General features: G+C 38.5%; 1 protein-coding gene and 1 long non-coding RNA gene across 3 annotated transcripts in view; one reads left to right on the top strand and one right to left on the bottom strand.

The window, feature by feature from the left end:
* Positions 1-23,856, top strand: part of SLC9A9 (solute carrier family 9 member A9) — a 174,725-nt gene that overhangs the window by 99,493 nt on the left and 51,376 nt on the right. Inside the window, exons 11-12 of the mRNA XM_064721191.1 lie at positions 390-501; positions 5,789-5,942. Coding sequence (XP_064577261.1) covers positions 390-501; positions 5,789-5,942 — 266 coding nt within the window. The remainder of the gene's footprint in view (positions 1-389; positions 502-5,788; positions 5,943-23,856) is intronic.
* LOC135451736 (uncharacterized) overlaps positions 564-23,856 on the bottom strand; it is a 36,878-nt gene continuing 13,585 nt past the window's right edge. For both annotated transcript variants that reach the window (XR_010441423.1, XR_010441424.1), the window contains exon 3: positions 564-2,544. This is a non-coding gene — a long non-coding RNA (uncharacterized LOC135451736). The remainder of the gene's footprint in view (positions 2,545-23,856) is intronic.

The raw sequence follows: 23,856 nt of genomic DNA, 5'->3' as shown, positions 1-23,856 counted from the left end.
ATCACCAGGAAATAAGGAAGTAATAATCAGGTCCAAAAGTACATTTATTCTCTGAAAATTGCTGCTCAAGGACATAATGCTCTCTCTGCAATTGATGATGGGCATTTCCCTGAAGAGCTGAAGATGAAGTCACATGTGACACAAATGTGATGAGTAGAAGTAGAGTGATTGAAGTGAGATATATAGTGATGAATATAAAACCAGGATGTCTGGGGAAGGCAGATCTCTGCCACTGCACAGGGAGCATTACAACATGGCATGTAAAAGTTAAAAAGATAATGTCATATTTGTTTAATTACACTTTAAAAATAATTTTAGAGAAATGTTTGGGTTAATTCTTGTTTTTTCAGTAGTTTGTCCACTATTTTCCTCAACATCGTACATTTTAGGTGGCAGTTTTTGTAGCAAGAGCTTCCAACATATACCCACTTTCTTTCCTTTTGAATTTGGGACGAAAACAAAAGATTCCCAGGACCTTTCAGCACATGATGATGTTTTCAGGTAAGAGCTATTTTAGCTTTTTTGGTATTTCTCCTGTCCACATTTAATGAATGGAAAAAAATAGTCATCTATCACAAAGAATTTGTTAACTTAAAACTCAAGGTCATCTCTCCAAAGCTACAGAAGCAAATGGATCCCTTCTAATCAACCTCACTGTGCTCTTGCCCTATTTTAATTAACATTTTGGAAACCATTATCTTTCAATCCATTGTCCCCCATCTGTCTACATTTCCATGACAATTTGGGAATACCATGTTTTTAAGCTGTGCTGTTTTAGAGGCACCTGTATTATACCTCAGAGTATTTTACATAGCAGCAAATAAATACCCAGCCTGGACAGTGTTAGTGCTGACACTCAGATCAAACATGGTCTTTGGCAATTCATTAAACTTCTGGAACAATCTTATTTTAAACCTGAGAGGAGATAATTTCAATTCCACAGACCTTTTCATATGTATACCAGCTGGATATTTAATTTTGTTGATTTTGTTAACCTTGTAGAATAATAAAAAAAAAAATAAAATCCAGAAGAGGGAGCCATGTTCTAGTCTGATTTGCACATCATCCCCAGAACTGTTAGGGATCATCTGGATTACATATTTTTTTACTTGTACAAGCTAGAAATAATTCCACTTGACTTTCTAATGCTAGTTAGGAAAAACTCACTTATAAGCCAAGAATATCTGTTCAGTAAAAGACAGAAATACAGATACCCCTACGCTATTGATGATATAATTTTCTAAAATTAGAAAATCAGCACATTTTTTGCTTCATTTTCCTGGTTTTTATGCAAAAATTTATTCCACATTTGTATGGATAAAAGTTCTTGATTGACAGCCTTGATGTACAGAGATCCATTTAGCCAGATAACGAGTGAAATACAATGTGCTGCATTTCAAGCTCCCTCATCAGGAGCACTCCACATCAGGGGGCCTCATTTGTGCCTATGTAATTCCAACCCTCCGGAGAGCAACACAGCAGTTCATTTCTATACCCATTCAATCCTCCTGCTAAAAGCTGCCACTGAAAATGTCACTAATTCCAGCGAGAGCGGGTGAGGGATGATGACACATCCAGCAGGAGCTGCCTTTCAGCCCAACTGCTCCCTGCCATTGTTCCATGGGCAACCTGGAGCTGGAGGTCTCTGGTAAGCCTAGCAGGTGGCCAGCTAGACAGCAGCATGAAAAATAGCTTCATATCATTTGGTATCTACTTCCTGGGCTCCATTTTGGCTTTTGGTTTGCATCAGCTAAAGTACAGGATGGAAAACCTTCTGAAATCTCTCTTATTCTTTAACTTTTCTGTCCTCGTTTTCTGCAGTCAAATTTCATTCTCCACGGAACAGGAGCAGAAAGCAGCCTGCAGCTGAACGTGAGAACTCACACACATTAGCTTTCTAGGACAATCTGGCAGCTGAGAACTAAAACAGTAGTATTTCAGGCTTCTAAAATTCTCAGAAAAGTAATTTTTATCTATTTCCAAAGATAAAACCCCATCTATTTTGTAGAGAAAAATGTGTTTACATTATAATATAGTAATGGCATAATCTGCAGCTATAATAATAAAGACTGTCTCTCATGCTGCCAGCAGCTGCACACTTCACAGGATACACTGATTTTCTGTGTAATTCTATTTTTTTAAGATGCACCAAGATTTGTGCTTAGTTACCCATAACATTCATAGTGCTATAAACTGATAAAACTGCATATAGTGATAAACAGAGGGGACAATGGCTGCCAGGAGAGAGACACATTTCTGATGAGTAAACAAGACATTGAATTTGAGTTTGAAGGAAATTATCTACAAAGATCTTTAGCAGCAGTCATAGAACAATTTGGGCTGGAGGGGACCTTTAAAGGTTATCTGGTCCAGCCCTCTGCAATGAGCACGGGTATCTTCAACCAGATCAGGTTGCTCAGAGCCCCATCCAGCCTGACCTCAAGTGTCTCCAAGGATGGGGCATCCACCACTTCAGTGTGGGTTTTACCATCTTCATTGTTCTGGCACAGCATCAGGCTCTTGTTGATCACAGGGGGAAATGGCCTTCATTCACCACAGCATCACACATTCAGGTGTGGAAAACAAGGAATTTGGGGTTAGTTTTGTTTTCTGTCTTATTACCAAATCCACCAAACATTTACTGCTTGTTTTACTGTCACAATCACCAAAGTGATTGCTGAGAAAAGCAATTAAGGTCAGGCAAGTACACTGTTGATTAGCCTCTGATTAAACCTTACCCTGCAAGGAACTCTCCTGAAGTCACTAAGTTCTGCTTTTTGATGCATATCAATACAGTTGAGAAAAGGTGGAAGAGTTGGGTTTGGAGGTGGATTATGCTGGAGTATTTTGATTTATCACATTCTTTATCTGCTTTTACCACTCCTCTAAAAATACATTACAGAGGGTGGATTCACTTCCCACAACTGTTTTTAATCATGATTCCTGAAAACATTCCATTGGAAATGAAAATTTGATTAGTCCTTTATACAAGGACTAATTAAGCCCAGGCTTCTCAAATTAAGTTGAACATCAGCTAAAGTGAGCAGTCCAGCAGTCTCTGCTCATGTGAAAAAGAAACATTTTAAAGTCTTAGACTTTATAGCATCTTCCACTCTTCTCCCAGCATCTTTATTTACTTTTTACTCTGTTCTCCTCTTCTCTACAACACATAAATACGCAACAGAGAGGCTTGTGGGACACAGTGCTACAGGGGTGGTTGTGTTAATATAAGCATTACAGCATCAGTGGAGCTTGAAAGGATGAACACAAATGCAGAATTAAGCCAAAAGAGGCCCATGTACAGACAGCTGTTGTGCAGGCATTTACATCTACACACTCATACACAGAGGTGGGAAGTGGCAACGTGAAGAAACCAGCTAAATAGAAAAGAAAGCAAGGAAGGAAAGAACAGAAAACTATGGCTGAAACCAAAACACCAGGGCTGCCCATAGGAAGTCTTTCCTGGCAGATCCTTTTCCCACAAACAGCAAACACTGCAGCCCTCCTGGGCTCTTCAGAGGCTTGGTTTGGAGAGGTGTTTGTGTGGGGTGTGGGCAGAGGATGGCTAACAGCCCTGCAGGGCACACAGGTTCTGTTCTGGGGACTCTGGGGCTTAACCCTGGGCTGCTCTGCTTTGAAGGCTCTGACCCATTAAAGGGTATTGCTTAAAGATGAATCCCTAGTGGCTGACACAAAAAAATATCTGCTAGGAAATCTGTGATTCAGCCCAAGGATGAATGGATTAACACAGATGTGGAGCTGCCAACAATTCACCTCTGAAGGATGAGGGGAGAGAATCTCTGCTAATGGCTCATCAGAGCTGGTCCTTCTGCTGCCCCACTCTGTCCAGGGGTAGCTGAGCTACCAACATCCACTGCATCCAATCATCCCACTGGGCTTTGGTGGCAGTTCTCCCTGAAGTTCTACAGAAAATTTAATCTTCCTTAACTTCAGACCATTTCAGTAGTTCAACATTATCTGAGGTCGTTAAAATTCCCTTCCTTCACTTGTATTATTACCTGGAAAGTATTTTGAGAGATATATACATACATATATATAGATATACACATATAGCAGTGTTCCTTGCTTCTCATTGTCTTTACATTTTAAGTGTATTCATCTGCTTCCCACCACTTTAGTTGCTTACTTTGATTATTTATTTTTCTTTAGTTGAAACTGAATTATCTCTTATAGACCATGTTAGTCCTTTATAAATGAAAAATACAGAGAAGTCACTCACTATTTTTCTGAACTGAAGAAACAGCCAGTCCACTGCTCAAGAAGACACACTAATTAACTTTTATATGTATATATATATGTGTGTATATATATATTTCCCCTCTTACAAAAAGAGGTGTTCTAGATCTAAAATTAAAGGTCTGCTGCAACTGTGGGAAGCAATATTGTTTTCCAGTGAAATGTAGCTGTTCCAGTCATCCACATTACCACTATAACCACTGAAATAAAGACCATTTCAATAGTCATTCATTCCCTCCTCAGCTTAAAATGAGATTATAGTCTTTCCCCGTTAGAAAATAGTAAAGCACTGCATCCTCAGAGATGTCTTTTACACAAAAGCAAAGCCAAGGACGAGCCCTGTGTCTGCCTGCAGGGTTTTGAACCTGCTGCCACGGAGTATTTTCAGATAGTGCAACCCCAGTCTGCTCCTTCCTTGCAGAAATGGCTTTGTGCTGTTCCCTGCATAAACTTCTATACCAAATAATTGGAAGCCCAGCTTCTATACCAAATAATTCACATTCTAGCTATGTAATCTTAAAGAGCTTTTGAGTTCTAGGCCAAAAATAGCTGCATTTAGCAGTTAATTAAATGATTCTGCATATGTCATCAGTGCCTTACAAGAGGTTTGATTACTAGATTTAATCTCTCAATACTTTGCAAGGTACTTTTTGGACTCAGCATGTATTGTATACACATAATGACTTTGCTCTCTAGAATTATTTTGTGAAAGTTTTTTGGAAAACAATAAAGTACATTTAAATAGATAAATGAAAGGCATTAGAAAATATGGAGTATTATTTGTATTATGCATCCTGAGGGCTGCAGGCACTAGCAGGTTTTTTCCCCCTCAATTTTTAAACATGGCATTTTGTCAAGACCTATTTAGTCCCTTTATTTCTACCTATGGGGCTTTTTTTTTAAAACTCATTTAGCTGTTTTCACCACCTTTGTAATTTCTTGTTTATTCAGTCTCTGTGGGTGTATAATTCTACAACTATTATAAAATTTCAAGTACATTAATTTATTCTGCATCCCCTTTTAGGTATTTAAAATCATCTTTGAAAAACTATTCATTGTTTTTAAGTCATGTTTTTCTGACTAGTCTTCGAACATTAAATGATTTGAAAGGAATATAGCTCATATTTTCAAGGAAGCAATGAGTAGCATATTTAGGTACAGATTTTAATGCCAACCCTCTTTTTCACTTGCTTCTGACGTCATGAGTAGTCCCACTTAACACAGAATATAGATTTCTTTTTCAACCTGCATTAAGTTCGGATCACCACCTAATTTGCAATTATTCAAGATAAAGAATTCAGTGGACGTAAAGCAAAAGTGTGATTATTATGTGAATATGAGAGTACTTTCATTGGTCACTTTTGCAAATTTGCTGTATTAAATCCCATCCTTTCACTTAGCATGATTCAGCACTTTATAAGCAGGATTATGATCAGAAAATTTCCTCTGCCCTTGGAACTGGGTTTGGACTGAAAAGATTAAAATTCTGTTTCTCTGTCTCATTAAGTTCCTCCCCCTTGTCTGGTTTCAGGTTTGCGGGGTGCGATCGCGTTTGCGTTGGCCATCCGCGACACGGACTCGCAGCCCAAGCAGATGATGTTCACCACAGCCCTGCTGGTGGTGTTCTTCACGGTCTGGGTGTGTGGGGGAGGCACCACACCAATGCTCACCTGGCTGCAGATCAGGTCAGTACTGTCTGTGCAGCACCAGCAGAACAGGATCCCTGCAGATCCTCCACTACATCCTTACAACTTCCTAATCTTACAGGCGTGCTTTGTATGAGCTTTAGCACAAAGGGAGGGGTTATGCACCTGTGAGAGGCTCCAGACCACAAGGAATGGGTCCTTCCTAAGTTTGTTATGGACTCAGATGTGGGTCAGACACATCCTTGTTTCCTGAGAGTTTGTTTCACTACTGCTCCTTTCAAACATCCTAATGGCATCCTCCTTGCTGCTGAAGAAAGAGCTATACAGGCAGACTTTGCCCTCATCCTAAAATCTGTAGTTACTACACAAACATCTAATAAATGGTGTATTTCTGATTATAATGAGAATATGCTGCAAAAATCTTCCTCCACTGCTGCCTCATTCAGGCATTAATTTATTATGCATTGTTTTATATATTTTTCTTCACTATATTTTTTAATTACTTCATAGTCACTTGTATTCACAAAGAGCAATGAATTGCAAGGGAGGTTAAATTACAAGGAAGAGGGACATAGAAAACTGGAGTAAAAAGGATCTAATTTAAATGCAGTGTCCTTCCAAGTGTGCTTTTTTGAAACCCAACTTTCAATAATGAGTGCACTCATGCTGCTTATTGATTCTGGTTACTTCACAATCCATTCAGAACTCCCTGCTGTGATTTGCAAGATCACCACAGAAATCCTCAGTATCAAGATGGGCCTGCAATTCACAATTCCTTATCATTTATTCTATATATAGCATGTTTTCCTTGTTTACAAAATGATGTCTGATTACAAGCCTTCATGTCAGACTCTTGCTATAAAATAGCAGCTGAAGATAACCAAATTGGGGCTTTTACAAAGAGCACAGATAAAACTGCAGACAAAATAAGGACTAGAGCACAAGTGCACTGGATAAACACGGATGCAGGCATCCATGTACAGTGGGGAGGTTTTCTATTTCTGTGACAGCTTGATTCTTCTTTATGACATGTCTCATGTCCCATAATGTCAATCAAGGCCATTACAGTTTGGATACACTCTGGCACTATCAGTCATCTTTCTGAGGTTTGCCACTTCTTCACTGTCAGTCAGCAATTGTTTTTCTGTGTGGCAATGGAAACGTGGGTGAGGAAGAGCTTTCTCAGTAGATCTTGGGGAGCAAGTCAGTCTGGGTTTCTGTAACAGGAGATAAGGGATAATGCTGAGAATGCAGTAAGGGGAAAAGGCTGGGAGCAATGTGCAGTCTGAGAGCTTGGGTCACTAGATGCCCCTCGTGGTTTAGCTCTCAAGGGAATTTTTAAATTAAGATTGTGAAGTGCTTTCACTAACAAGAAAATAAATTGGATGCTAGGGCATTTCTTCTGCTCCTTAGTGCTACCCAGAGGTGCAAAGCCCCCCAAGAGCACAAGTGAGGGGCTGACTCTCATATTGACTGTTTATACTGTTCAATGCACATGCTTCTTTCTCTAGACTCTTGTACAATAGATTTCACCAAAGACACTGAAAGTAGACAATCATTACTGATTTGAAATGCTTATCTCTAAGGATTTCCTCTGAATCCCATCAGATCTGCCAGACATTTTTATCAATAATATAAATTGAGTCTGTAATCAGGATATCGATTTTCTTACTATAAAGCTATTAGGTTCATAATTTACACTTAATTTCTTGACATTGGAACATACATCTTCATAAATTATGAGGAGGTCAGAGATAAAATTTTAAATAGACATCTTTAATTACAAATTTATCTTGAGGCTCTGATTTCTCCTTCTAGTAAAGATATTTAATTGTATTTCTAATTTATTACCCCTCAGTGTGGACTTTTGTCCTTAGCTACCAGCATTTATCTTTTTAGTCCTAATTAATTTTGCTAAGTAATTGTATTCAAAGGTGTAGGTAATTCATGACAATTGACACTCGTATGGACTCTGGCAGATGAGTTTGCTGAGCAAAGTTATGGAGCTGTGGCAAATGACCCCAGCTTGCTTGGTGTAATCCTCCAGCATGCTGGCACCTGTGTCTGAACGGCAGCTCTGAGCTGCAGCTATCCCCATGGTTCTTTAGAAGAAAAAGATGGTATTTTTCAAGCTAGTTTGGAGGGTTCAGCTCACAAAACCAAGGAAACTGCATTGCAAGTAGAAAAATTGTATGATTGTGTCTGAAGAGATTTATTGGAAAGGGTTTGTGTGCCATCAATTACAGACAGAAAGGGCTGGAGCCTGGGAAATGAGCAAGCATGGCTATGAGCACAGAAGAGGGGCTCTGGTCTCACAGCAGCCCTTTGTGACAAACATTGCTCAGGCACCTTCCCAGGGCAGCTTGAAACTCCTCTGTGAGATTCCCCAGAGCTCCAGGGAACCAGATCTACCACTGTCAGTCCAATCCAAAGCACAGTGCCAGCTCAGTTAATCCAAACAACTAAAGGTATTCACCTTGTCAAAATAGTGCTTATGGGAAATTAAAATATATGAATGGTCACAGTGACTACACTGACTTTCCCTACAGAAACTACAAGTTGCTGTATAGTTAAACCTTCTCAGGAGAGAATGTCAAAAACAGCACAGTCAAGCAAACAGTCACAAGCAGAGTATGCTTTTTTTGCCAATTTTTCATCATAAAATGATTATCCAGCAGATAATGTATTTAACTGAACTGAAGGCATTCAGAGACTGATAGAGAAGAGCATGTGATTTCTGAATCTATTTGGATGGACTGAATCTCATTCACAGCACTGTTTTGTGTCCCCTCCTCCCTCTGTGAAATAGGGTCCAGTTCCTATGATTACTTCAGGAGATGCAACTCTAAACTCCTCAAGGTCAATCAGCTCAGTCTTATCCTAGAGATAAATTCTTGGGTTTATATGGTACAGACCAACTTACCCACAGTTTGTATTTAAAAGACAAATCTATCATCCATTCAGTTCAAGATACATAAAAATGGCATAAATCAGAAAGAGCTCACATCCATATATTTACATTTGTCTGCCATAATGCTTTACAGTGTTAGGGCAGAAGACATGACTCAGATCTCTACAGTCTTATTGCTGTATATCATTGCCACATATTATACCACGTTTCAATTATTTATTGCTTTCTCCATAATTTACATTGTGAAGTTCTCTTAACAGTGACCAGGACTCTTGGTGTATAAGGGAATGACAATTCCCTTACACCTTAATTCCCTTACAATGACAACTTTGAAATAAAAGTAGGAATGAAACTTCTTCTGAAAAAAAATCAGTCTTTGTCTCCATAATAACTGGATTCCCATAATTTTCCCCCTCTCCTCACAGCAATACCATCAGATCTGTGCTTTTCTTTTTCAGATAAAATTTAACATAATGGAAATATAATTTGTCACTCTATTTTTAGAGAAAAGATGCATCCTCAGATATAACTACCAGTTGATTTATTCCAGGAATATGTATGGCTTATACAACATTTGCAAATTGTTGCTAAAACATGTAGTAAGATACACTATCAGAAATAACCATGTGCTACCTAAAAAGGCTCAACTTCCATCTCCCATGTAATGCAGCAACATTAATCAGCTGTGTCACAAGAAACCAGATAAGAGCTTTTGTAAAAAAAAAAGCCTAAACGTATCCCAGGAATCCACTAAATTTATTAATAATAATTCTTGTTTCCTTTATTTAACAAATAAATTATATTAAAACATTTATTCCTACTGAAACTCTATCTTGAATTTAAGAAAAGTTCTTAAAGCCTTAAAAATATGACCTGCTAATAACAGAATTTATGGCTAAATGTGTCTATATGTCAAAACACAGTTTTAACAGAAATCCATACCAATAATTCTCATTTTACTACTGCATTTACTCATACACAACACCTTTCAAAATGAATCTTTAAATTCTTGGCAAAGACTGAATATTTCCTCACTTTATTCTAAAAGAATGAAACCTACACTTTTGGAAATGTCTTATTTATTTTAGCTGTCTCCTTTTTAAACACCTGAAGCTCTGAGTTTCAGGGAGGGCTGGGTGTTCCCTTTCTGAGGATGAGGTTTTTTTACAAGTTCCCAGTTGCCTGGTGCAGTAACAGCCCTTCCCAGCACAGAGGTGGCGCAGGTGTTTGCAGCACCATCAGCAGCCACACTGAGAGCAGAACTGGCTGCACCACCTCCCTAAGTAATACACTGTCTTTTGACAATGTCTTAAAGTTGTAACAGGAAAAAGAATTGCTTTTACTCCCCATGTGAAAGGACTACAATATTCAGTTCTTGGCAGACAATGAATAAACCTGGATCAGCATGTGAGAATAATTCCATAATACATCAGCACCAAAACAGAGAGAGCCATTTAAGTTCCCAGTCAAACTGAACTATTCAATAAATGTGCCTTCAGAGATGCTGAGCATTACTTGCTAATGCTTTTGGATATATGATTCCCTTCATTCCCCATACTCTGATTAAAAATAGAGAGCTACATTTTACAGTAAATCTGCACTGAGAGGTTTGAGGATAAAGGATTCTCCTGACAGGCAGAGCAAAAATTCAAAGCTGTTAATAAAACATGTCCTATAAAAGCATTGTGCTAGGTATTAGGTCTTGTTTGTTTATCATCACCTTCTGTGTAAATGTTTGTCAAGAGATTTCCAGATTCTTTGTGCATCTCTTTGCAGCTGTTCTTCAGTTAATAGAAAGAACTTTATTCCACAATCTAAATAAATACTGAGCAGCTTTGAATAGTAGCTTTTACTACTGTGCCATTCTGGCCACTGCTGTTGATAAATGTACTTTAGAAAAGAGTTGTCTGTGTGCCTGGCTGCCCTTAAAATCACACCATTTCTAATTCACTTTCAGTTCCAAACATCCAACTTTCTCTAAGCACCGAGGCCTGGCATACCCCGTTGCTGGGTGATGACCAAGGCTGACTAAAGTCACGTTCTCGGCAAAAGCATCTCACTCAGCAGAAGGAGCCAACATTTTGGGTCCTTCAGTATCCAATAGTTTGTTGCAACACCAAAGGCCAAGGCAGTGTCTATGTTTAGCAGGATGGCTCATTAGGAATGTAGATGGGCAGTGGGGTGAAATGCTGTGCTGTGTATGACTGTGGCTATCTACCACAAAACAACCCAAAAACCTGGTTAGTTGAATATGATTTTGTGTTTATCTCAGCCCTTTAGCAGCTAGTTATAGGCTGCTGAAAGACAGAATTTTATGACAGAGCAACCACAGTAACAACATGATCTTGGCCAGGATTACAGCACTACTGCTTCAGTAACAAAAATATTCTTTTCAGTATTCAGCATACTGCTCTGTAGTAGCATTCCCTGTGTCCAGCTGTGTTCAAGAAAGGTACTGGACACAATGGCCTCGTGACAGGTGATCTGGGCTGCAGTCAGCTGAGGCAAAGAGGAATGATCCTTTTGCCTGGTTAAGAGAAGCTGATCAGAATATTGTGCTGCATCACTGAGTGCTGCTCTGCTCATGAAGAGCATGAGACAGTACATCTCATCACAGCCATTCCTTATCAACTAGAGCCAAACTGGAGTTTGATCTCTAGTGCCTCTCATTTATTCCTACACTAAGGACACACATCTTGGCTTTCCTGTCTCCCTCACATGGGCACACAAGGATTATCCTTCCTGAAACATGGCTGGTCCATGAGACTCTGACTCTACCACCCAAGATTGTGTGTACATATCTTCAGATGATCCATAATTCAATACTTAGAAACTATTATGAACCTTGTTAATTGTTTTGCTTGTATTCCTTGGAACACATTTTCCTGTCCTCATTTGTCAATAAGGAAAGTCAGTTTAGAAAGAAGATTTAGCTAAACGTTTTTTCCTGGCCTTGGGAGGTTCTGACCCATATTCCTTTGGGTCATATTTCCTCTAGAGTTCTAAAAAACAGTTTAGTTGAAGTGAAGCTGTTATTTACAGTTGGAAACAGAATGTTCAACTGTAATTTTTAGTGACCACAACATAGAGATGAACAGTACAATTAAAGGCAAGCTATTTTCGAGCATGGTTGTATTTCTGTGCACTTTGTACTGGTTATTATTTTGTTTTGTGTTTAGAACAGTCATAATCAGCCTAACTGGTGTTCCCTCTCAGTAACAAATATAGCTCCAATAAACAAAGTTTGATCTGGTTTGCAGGGTCATATTGCTCTTTAGCCATGGTACAGTATGTATTTAAATCCCACTGCAATAAACACTCTTGCTGGGAGGCCAATTTCAGCCAGGTCTCTTCAGCCCACTGAGAATTTTTTCACCCAGACACACCTTCAAAAGAGATCACACTGTCTTGGCTTGGGAAAACATTTAATCCTAAAAAAATCCCTCTGAAATCCAGAAAAGGCTCTAATTTAATGTAACAAATCTAACCGTAAATGCTGCAACTACTTTTAATATACTGTCCTTAGGTGGCCAACTGTCTGTTCCTGTGAACATCTACAGGACAACCTTTGCCTGGCACCTTTTATACTGATGGTAGCTTGAATATTCCTGCATCATCACTAATGGCATATACATGAGCAAACACATTGCTGACCCCAGGCTCTCCTCAGCCTTCGGATGTTACTGATCAATGTGCAGATTCTCAGGTCACAAGATCTACATTGCTGTTTAAAAAGGTTTTCACAATTGTGAAGAACACCTTGAAAATTGTTTAAGTAAAATTAAACTAACAAGGAAGCTTTCATGTGTTCATGGACAGCCCACAATAAAGGCTCAGAGGAAATGCTGTCCCAGAGTTATTGAAGCAGCATTATCTTCAAAACACACAGTTTGGCTGATGAGCTGCATCATTGTTTGTACACAATGTTCTGGGTACAACAGAAAAATAGGAATTTGTGATTCAGTTAGGAAACTGCATGGCTGCCAGTCCCTCTCTGTGCACCCAGTAACTCACCTCCCCAGCAGGGTGGGCAACAACTGCTCCAGGAAGACAGTGGAAAAGGCAGAAAGGTTTAGCCAAGAGATCACTGTCATTCAGCATTTGTATAATTTGCATGGCAATGTATTGATTAGTTGTCACATGGGTCACAGAGAGCAGAAGATCAGCTGCTGGTTTATCACTTTGTTCCCCTTGATCCCCTGTACTAGCACTGGCTAAAATATTGAGTTAGAACTGAGTGAAGGATCTTTTTTTAATACAAAAATAGTGCTAGATTTGCTACTTTTTCTTTGGTTTTTGCCACCAGTTCTGGATTTGCAGGTATGTAAGCACTTCATGTGTATGCAGTAATTACAAGAAATAGCAAATGGTCTGGAGTTCCTGACTGAAGCCATATTAGAAAGGCATTCTGCTTCAGACCCAGAGGAGCTCAACATCACACATGAAATTACCTTTGAGCAAAGGAAACATTTCTTGGGTTACAGCCACACTGAAAGGGTTAAGATGGTAACTGCTTTTGCAGTGGTAGCTAGAGCACGATGAGCCTGGGAAATGCTATAAATCAAGAAGCTCTATAAAATTGGACATTAAATGTATTGGATGTTATTATAAGAAAAAGAAATTGGATAATTTCCTTTCATTTCTATCTGAAAATGAGAAATCATCCAGGTAATGAATCTCAGTGATCTCCTGAAATGCCTGTCATTTATTTGCAAGGTACTTCTCTGCAAAGATAAGGTGTGCATTTGATCTCTCACAGTTATTCACCACAGCATTTTGCCTGAACGGCACTAAACAAGATTTATCAACATTTGTGCTTGATAACAAAAAAAAAAAAAAAAGCCTAAAATACAGAGGACTTGGCTTTCTGACTGCAACTGTGGAGGCAGTCCAGGGCAGATGTTGAATAGGAGATTTTGGATTGCAACTGTGACTGGTGCATGACTTGTACACAACTCCAGCTATCAACTCTGTTGGTCTTTACTGGCCAGAGGGGTCTAATTTTGAGCACAGTCTCCTAACAGGGCAGACAGTTAAATCCCACCTCACACAGCTTGTATTTCTAGCTACACATGGCTACTGAAAACAGAAAAAGATATGAAAGATACACTTTTATTGCTAGACTATTTGGTACAAGAGAGAAGGAATATTACACAACAATAAAAGATTCATGCCTTTCAGTTTACTAGCACCAAATGGTAAGATTAACTTTCCACAGGCCAAAAACCCTGAATAGTTCCAGAAAACTATAAATAAATCTATAATTTCAAATAGAAACCATCCAGCTGGATTTGTGTCAATTAAACTATTTAGTTTATCCTATCTTAAAATACTGCTGCTTTGATATGTCTGAGTATGCTAAAAAAGTTTTCTTCCATCCAATGCAGTAACTTTATTCTCCCATTAAAACTTTTTTCCTTGTCATACAAAAGATAACTGCTATGCAGCAGTCAATATAATGAAGTTATTCAAATTACAAAGAACCAAATAAACCTATCTGGAAATAGTGCTAGGAAGCAAATTAATTATTTGGAACATGGGAATGAGACTGATGATTTATTGCTTTCTACCAAAATATCCCAAATTAATCTGAAACTCTAACTACTCTGCCAGAATTAAATTGGAGCAAGAATAAACCCAGCTTATTTCAAGCATTTGTCAAAACTGTGTCATTTGAAGATAAGCAAAAGGTACAGAAAAATAGTATGAGCCTTTAAAAGTTTGAGATAAATATGTGTAACAAACTGGAGTCTAGAAAAAATAAGGATCATATTTACTAAGGTGAATCTTATATTCCTGTTCTATAAGCATTGAACAAGATACTGCTTAATTCTTTCTATTATTGCTCAGAAAATTATGGTTTCTGCAAAATAAGTGGTCTCAAAACTCACTGAACTTTGATATTTTAAGAACTGTGTGATGCTGTCAGAGGGACTAAAAAATAGAGCATGGAATTAATGGTTTTCACATTTGTTGAAATGTTTTCACTTTTATTGAAATGTCTGCATAATTTCCAAAGTGTGTATGTTCATCCTTCTCCTATTTTGCTCAATTAAGAATACTAGAATTTTTTCAGCAATAAAAATGAAATGAATGCTCCATTTAGAAGGGATAAAAGTTTTCAGCATGACCTAAAATATCACTTCAATATGAAAAAACCCAAAAGTTTTCAAACTTTCTCAGGTTTTTTAAGTTTTCCTGTGGTTTTCTGTTATCAGATATTCCACAAAGTGCAAAAAACATTTCATTCCAATTTTTAACTCTACATTAAAAAAAAACAAACAAAAAAAAAAACCACAACAAAAAAAAAAGACCTTGTGTCTTCCAACAAGAATAAAAAGAAAAAAGGTATAGAATAACTGGGGAGATTTGGGGTCTTACAGTCCCTAAGGGTCTTATGCAACATATGGACTAGGACATAAATATTCTAACGAAACAATAGTGAAGCAAAGAAGAAAAACATTACTGGGTACATCCGGGTTTGCAGAGGAACTTTGTGACAGGAGAAAACTGTGACTTCAACTTTCATGAAACATTCCTCTGGAAATTCTGAACTTTGTGTTCTTTTTGAAAATGTAGAGTGGAAGGACAGGTCTGGCATGCTTGATAACAAGCCTATCAAATTGTTCCAGAATTAGCTGAATGTGAAAAGTTAATTAAAGCAGATATTAAGTAATCGAGGCTCTGTATGGCAGTCTGGGCTTTTAGCTTTTAATAAACAGATAATTACAATGTAATAGAGACTTTTGTATAGGGAGTTATCAGAAACAGCCCAACAGGGACTGGCTGGTCAGTACACTGATGAGCTTTAAATGAGAAAATCTCCTCCTATCTCAGCAAGAAGTACTTGGTTTCAATGCCCTTAAAATTATATTCTGCTTCTGCATTTTTTTCAGTTCTTCAAATATACACCATTTTGTTATAGTGACTAATAATATATAAAGGGATATTGAAAATAGACATAAAATTATGGGTTTATAAATCCAAAATGGTTTCCATGCAAATAAATATACAGAAAAGATACATAATATACATAGAAAAAAGATACATAATAAATATACAGAAAAGATAAATTTTGTACAAAAATTTATGTAGAAATTTATGTAAAATATCCAAACAGGAATCCTAAAAAGTGACTCTTAGCTGCTCTCATTGCACAAGTAGACAAGGGGTATAGGGCGATCTTGGAACTAACCCAGTTGCTTTTGCTATTCACTTATTCATGAGCACTAAGCCTGGTCAGGAATTACAGAGTGGGTTCAGGGAGTCTGCCTGCATCTTGATCTGAGTCTTAATCAATCCCTGAGCTTTTCTAATCCCCACCCCAAAGAATCCCTGCAAATGCCATGGCAGCCTGTTTCCCACCTGGACACAGCAGCCACAGCCCTGCTCTCCCTCCCTGGCTTTGATGGTTTGCTTCCTCTGCCTCATTCAATTTCTTCCACCCTTCTGGAAGAATTCTAGCCCAGACCTCATCAGTTCTTCATCTGGCTGCATATGCATCATGAGATGAGGTAAATAGAAAAATTAGAAAATAATTTTAATTTGCCAGAAAATGAGATAAAATTATTGTGTAGACTGGTGGCTAATGTGTTCACTAAGGAGGTGTCAGCTTCTGTCCAAGCAAGTATTTGTGTTCCATTTTAAATGAGTTATCAGCTAAAACATATTCATCTTTGGCAGAGTAAAGTTCAGAATCCAGGTCTTCCAGTTCATTAGTCTACAGAAGAAATGACTGCTCACATGCTTTCTCATCTAGTAACCCTTACATATGCATATACTTGAATTTGAATGCTATTCTCTCAGCTTAATTCCAGTCTGCAGTCAATGTATTTTCTTATTTATGCTCAATGCAATTCTGGGAAAAGAGACATTGAATTCTCCATCAGAGCATTTCTTTGTATCACCTTGTGACTTTGAAATCTAAGTCATAATGGATATGTGCCACTTTCCTATCACTTACACAAGCAGAATTATAAAGTGACAAGCTCTCCAAGTTAGATCAAGCACATGTTGATACAATTTATTACAAGCATCTCAACTTACATGTCCCAGAAAGGAGTAATGATGCACTTTTAAAAGTAAAATTAATTAATCTTTTCTTTGTTTCACAAAAGAAGGCTCTTGCCTTTCCAGATGTAGATGTGGCCCAGGCTTTAGTTGTGGACTTGGCAGTACTGGGCTGTTGGTTCAACTCTGCAATCTTAAAGGTCTTTTCCAGCCTAAATGATTCTGTGAATCTATGGGGAGTTTTAGGCATTAGACTTGTTTTAGGCATTAGACTTGCCCTTAAGCTCTGAAGTTTACTGCTCTGCTCACTAAGGCAGGAACCTGAAGCCAATACCAAACCATCACACATTTATGAATACACAGACAGAAATATCACATTGCCTGAAGTCACTGGCCACAGAGAAGTACTTAGAGCCCCAGGGAAGCTGAGTGGAGAAATGGGGACAGATCCTTAGCTGGTGCAGGATGTCATAATGACAATTATTTATTTTCTTGGCCTGTAGGCAGAAGTAGACTATGCTTTCAGAATCCCTGATCAAGGCAATTTCTCACTCCACTTTCTCACTTTGTCTCTTCTTAATCTCATGCAAGCTATTGCTTTCCTTGTCATCACAGCTAGAATTCAGATAGCTCATACTTGTTACATACAGCAGTTTATTCTTCAGTTTATTTTTACAAGAAGGCAATGGGAATGGAGTCCTTTTCTTAACAATGATGCAGCAACACCTCCAAACACACTACAGAGAAACACAAGAAGCTTAAATAAAACTATGAAACTTTATAGCACACTCCCTATCTCTTCCTTCCAGAACTCCTTTTCCCCTGCACTCATTTCAAACTTCAGCTGGGTGCTTCAGGATTATTGCTCAAGCTGTATATGGCTACAGAGAAGAAAAAATAAAATTTAAATTAAAAAACCCAAACACTAGAAACTTTGAGGAGTGTCTTCAAATGCACTTGTGAGAAAAGAGACTTTATTTAATTAAAACGAAATTGTTTTACCAGTGTTTCCCAATTAATAAGAACTGTTCAACAAAGGAGTGATTAACCCTCCTCCTGACTGCTCATGAAAAGTTTGCAAGGACTGGTGCAGGCAGTATAAATCAAATCTCAAAACACGTTTCAAGCTAGCGCCCAGAAAATAAGGCAAAAATGCCCATTTGGTTCATTACCAAAAGAAAATTAGGAAATTTTTGACTTGAGATCAACAGAATGAGCAGAATAGAGAGGTTTGCAGCCACAGCTGAGTTGCTGACACAAAAGGAAAAAGCCAACATTGACATCTGAAACCTTTGCTTTGCCAGAATAAGAAAGCTCAAATACAGAACAAATGCCTGATAGTTCCTCCATTCTCCTGAGTACAATGTAACACAACACAAATGCACATACACAAGTTTAATTTCATCTCTGTTAGGGCACCAGACCCAAGCTTCTGGATCATTTACATTCCATTTAAGCTCTTATTCTCTCCAAATAAACAAATTTTTCCCAAGTCATGCATATTTAGAAATGTGAGTAAAAACAATTCAAGCAAAATGTGAGTAAAAACAATTCAGAACAACCCCAAGCCTAACATTTGTATTTAGTGCCCTTTCTGAACTCTTCAAAGGGCCTTTGCACACTGTGAAATAAGGGCATTTCCTATAGTTCTTGATAACCACAATAACTAACTTACAAGTGTCTGCCTTCATTGGTGTTGCTGTACAAGTAAAGTCATCTGCAGAGTGAGAAGGAAACAAACCCTCCCTGAACAGCTCTGCCCAAAGCCACATCTGCTGCTCCATGAGCCCTGTGCCACTGGCAGGTCTCACAGTTTTGGATGACATCTGGTCCAAATTTACCAACTGCACCAGAAAATATCTTTTCTCTCTGAAACCTCTTCAGCTCAAGGGGTTGGAAGGTGTCTGTGACCATGCACACACAAAATTATGTCAGTAACAGCTTTGCATTCCCTCACATTACAAACAGTGCAAACATGTAGATCATAAATAGATCCATATCTATTTTAGATACAGTAAGTTTTTGTATGAATGGCCTAAATATTGTTTTAAACAGTCACAGAAGATCTAAATGTATTGCTTGAAACTGGTAAGAATGGCCAAGTTTCTTAAGGAAGGATTATATTGCAAAAACAAATTTAATATCAACAGAAATCTGCAGTGCCGAAACTAAACAGTGCAATTATCAAAAAACTCATTAAATAAAAACAACATTGAACAGCATAAATACTAGATAAAGGGAAGCACGCTTTTACAGCAATTCTGTAGTCACTCTGTCAAAAAGACCATTATGCATTAATTGATATTTGCTATATCAGGAGGATATAATCTATGTAAGTTTGGGGTTTTAAATGGTATAGTAGAAAATTAAATAAAATGGGTGTCTTTGAGTCATTATTTTATTCCATGTTACTGAGAAGCAAAGTGGTGGAAAAGAAATGAAAATTTCACTTTTCCATTAAGCAGTGTCTTAGAACATTGCCTTCAGATAAGACACTACTGTTCATCCTGCTGCATTTAAAGTAGCTTTAAAGTGTGTTTTGACACAAATGTGCACAGGTGTCATTCTGCCATTTAAACAAAAGAATAATAATTATTGGCACTGCGTACATCAGACAATGAAAATTCAGGCAAAACTTTTCTGTATAAGTGCCTAACATTTTCCTGAGTCTGAGCCTTTTTCCTACATAAGGAAAGATGGAAAGATCCTATCGGTGCTTGCTCAGATTATCACTGCAGCATCTCTGCCTATGAGCAGTGACCTCAGCTCTACACAACCTTGTGCTGCACGGTGTTGAGAATTCAGAAATCACATTTTGATTTAATCTTTGATTAAAAAAAACAGTACAGCATGTCTTATATGGTATATGGGAGAATATACCTTCAACCTGCTTTGTACAGCCTTGGGTCAATCAGTCCATGCAAGTCCTTACAATAATTCCCTGCTGTTCTGAGCACTTCAGACAGAACTTAGGTGAACATATTTCAAAGCAGGAATTTAATATGATCCTAAACAATGCAGCTGATTTACAAGCTTCCTGTGAAAGGAGTAGCCTGAATGGGCAGAAGGGTGATGGCTTTCATGGCAGCAGACCCCAGCAGCAGAGGCAGAGGCATTTCCTCAGCATGCTTTGTTGTAACGTGCATCAGGCCTGACCAGCATTACTCTGCCCTTCCAAGGGCTCTGTGCACAGTTGCTCCCTGCACCAGCTTCAAATGATAAATTTCAAATGTCAGTGCAAGAGATGAAGTGCATGATGTATTTTTCCCCATGCCATGAGCCCAGGGAACTTAGAGTTGGTCATCTCATTATTTAAGACTAATGCCTCAGGAGGATTTAATGTTTTACTTTGGGTTAATCACATTAGCAATAATATAATGCATCCACCATGGCCTGGGCTTCTTTCCAACACTGTGCTGTTTATGTGCAAGGAAAATAAAGGAACAGACACCTAAAGTAATTCAGAGAACAAACATTTTACTGCTCTAAAAATCACTGACATAATTCACTGGAGGAAACTGTTATTTCTGAGCCAGAAATTGACTAATCTCATCTATAGGATTTTGTCAAAATCCATCTGCACACAGTTTCCTTTCCCCATACAGATCTTCTGTAAACCATTTCTCATTTTTCCTAGCTGACAAAGTTTATTAGTAACCTGAGTAAGACACCAACAAAACAGCCTAATTCCTTAATTTTTTTTTGAAAACTCTAATCATCTCCACAAATTCATAAAAGTAGCAGTTAAGATCTTTACTATGAGCAAAAAATGATACTTTTTGTAATGCAGTGGTGTTTCTGCCTTTCTGCATTAACTGAAAGTTTATTTTTAATAATATGCCAGGGATTTTTTATTAATACATTTCCAATACTGCGTACAGAGCATTTCATCTGCAGACTTGCTCACAGCATGGGGAGAGGCATGGTAATAATAATGAAATTCTTAAAGCACATGGAGGCTGATCAATACTGTGCTTTCTATACTGCCTCTTATTGAAAATAAGATACAGATGCATGTGTGTGTCTAAATCTCTCCATCTGCAACATCGCAAAGCAAAGAAAGCACCTGCCATCACCTGTAGCTCCTTAAGACATGTAGCTTGGTGTTATTGAAAATACAACATCTTTGACTTAAAGTAATGGAAATCAAAATGTATCTGCCCCCCTTTTTTTTATTCCCTCAAAACAATAAAGATTTTGGATGGGAGGCATCACAGTCACCTCGTGACAACCTTCCCACACTGTGCTGTGATTCAGTATCTCAAAAGCTCACCTTTGTCAGGATTAACTGGGTTGGCACTCAGAAGAAGTAACATCACTACTGCCAAAAAAGGGACCCAATTCCATCCTTCCTTCAAAGTCAATACTGCATCAACACTATAATATGATATCTAGGGAATCTCTTATTCTCTGAGTCCCAGTTCTCATCTGAGATATAAAACTCAGGTGAAAACTGAATTGCAAAATGACACCTTGCTGAGAAAGTGGTAATTGCCCTGTATATCTCAGCTACCACCATGCACACTGCTCGTATTTGAGCTTCTCCTGCAGTTTTATAAAATTATTCAAGTCACATTATTTTTCATGTGTTATTATTTTTCAGTGTCTTTGATTGGAGCACAGTATTCCTGAGTGATGTGACCCTTGTAACCACATTTTTCTCCAGAGGTGTCTCCATCTCAACTATCTGAACAGATTTTTTTCCAGTCTAAATCAAAGCAAATTTTTAATAATTTTATCATATTTTGATATCAAATAATCTACTGTTAGTGTGAGAGTTTTATTTTAGAAGACTTCTGGTAGCAATTTACTGAGGGTTTGGGGCTTGGTTTTTTTCAGTAGCTATGATTAAAAATAAAAATTCAGGAGGATTACAGTCCTTTCAAGCTTTCCCATCCTGTGCCCATAAATCTATGTCTGATTGCCTACAAGTAATCACCTCCCTCCTCAGTGAGTGCAGTGTTGCTGTGAGGGGCAGTGCCCATTAACTCACTGTGCCTGAGCCTCCTCATAACCCTGCTCTGGAATCCCTGCCCTTCCTGCACTTCAAAACAAGAGGGAGATTATAGACAGAATCTAAATGCTTGAAAAGCAGGCAGCAAAGTGCTTACCTTGTTCTACAGAGCTCAGGTTTTACACAAATGAGCTGCATAAAACCATGTCTTTCTTTCAGTGAGTAAATGACAGCAATGGCAGGGAGTGCCAGCCTGCAGGTGATGTTAATGAAACCCAGGCTGATGAGCGATGCCAGCACAACCATAAGAGGAAAGTTAAAATGACCACCACACCCCAGTATAACTCAGAAACGCTGAGAAGCTGGCAAAAGCCTCAGGGAAAGATTCTCAGGAAAGACACAGCACTGGTGTCGGTGTGCTCCCTGTGCAGTCAATGACACAATCAATGCTTGACTGGGAGCTGAGAGCTGTGCCCAGCCCGGGGAAACCTCCCCTCACCTCTGCAACCAGAGCCTGCTCAAAAACCGGGGGGCACTTTAGCATAAGAACAGATTGTAAAAACCCGCTCTTTTGCTGCAGGGAGAGTGGAATGGCTCACATACAAGCACATACCAGTCCTTAGTGAGGAGGGGGAACAGAACAAGGATTTGCCAAACTGTCAGAGGGATCTGAACATTGCAAAATTCCTAAAAAAACAATTGCATCTGAGAAACATTTTCCAAATAAGAATATAAAAAAGTGGGGGAAATGGTGGTGTTTTCCACATACTTCAGTATAGAAAGTTTATTAATCTTAATGTAGATTACTAAAAATATCATTTTACAACAGATTTTTCTTCTCCCTAATGCTGAATTAAAAAAATAAAACATGCAAGTGAGTTGTTAGTGAGCAAAGTGAGCTATACACACGAAGTAGAAGGTGAGAGCTGGATCACCTACCACAGTGCAATGAAATGTTCAGGAACAACATAGGATATAAGTATATATAAATAGGAAAACCAAAATCAAAAGGGGGGCAGGAGGAAGGCAGGGGGAAGCAAAACAAGAAAAATAGTGCTGATCAGCTATGTCCCAAGGGGATATTTAACATTGCTGCCAAGGGCCTGTGGGTTTCACCAGTTGGCGGTGAATCACATACTGAATATATCTAATTGTACAATTCTTGTGAAATCCAACAGTTCTAGAGAAAGCACAGAAATCAAATTTCCCACACATTCCCTCTGTATCAGAGGCAGGAAACAACTGTGATTTTGGGTCCCTAAAGACACATGTACATATGGACACAGGGATGTAAAGCTTGCAAAGCCCTGCATTTTTCAGCATCACACTTGAAAACAGGAACCCCCTGCAGCCACTGCCTGAAGATGAAGTGCTGAGCTGACCTGCAGCCTTGTGCTGTGAGTTAAACCTCCCCAGCTCACTGTGAATAGCATGGTGCTGGGGCAGAGTGGTTTGGCACAGTCAGTAGCTGCTATTTTTCCAATTTGACGTGAAATTTGGTGTAATCTGTATAATTATTGTGTCTGTGGACATAAATGTACAACTTGTACTTCCCATCCACCTAGATTTGATGATCTTTGATATAACAAGCTTGAGTATCATAATAAATAATAACACCTTTTATTCTATCATAGAATCTGTAACAATAATCTTTCCTTAAACCTGACAACTCATCCCAGTTCTGACATTTTCACCAGAAGTTTGTTATGTTATGTTGCTGCCAACTTTCATGCTGATCTTTTCCAATTCTATTCACGTGCATTGATACTACCACAAATGATGATTTCTAACAATTATGCAGAAGTTAAATTGTGTTAATTTGACTCAGGTTCACATTTTTAAGCAAGAGGCCTGATTTCTCTACAGGGATATTCACACAGCACAATAACACTGATAATCTACCATGTGTGCCAGAAGCACTGCAGGGATGTAAATCCCTGCTGCTCAGGATGCTGCACTGCTCCCCTGACTGCAAGACATCTGACCTTGCATTCTGCCGTGCAGATGCACCCTGTGACTCCAGAGTGGCCTTGCCATTTTAGTGCCCCTGCCCCAACATTCGGATAAAATAGGATTAT

Source organism: Zonotrichia leucophrys, chromosome 9 (assembly GCF_028769735.1).
Source record: "Zonotrichia leucophrys gambelii isolate GWCS_2022_RI chromosome 9, RI_Zleu_2.0, whole genome shotgun sequence".
In the NCBI taxonomy this organism is placed as follows: Eukaryota; Metazoa; Chordata; class Aves; order Passeriformes; family Passerellidae; genus Zonotrichia; species Zonotrichia leucophrys.
The sequence above is the reverse complement of the archived record's forward strand: the minus strand, read 5'-3'. Positions and strand labels throughout refer to the sequence as shown.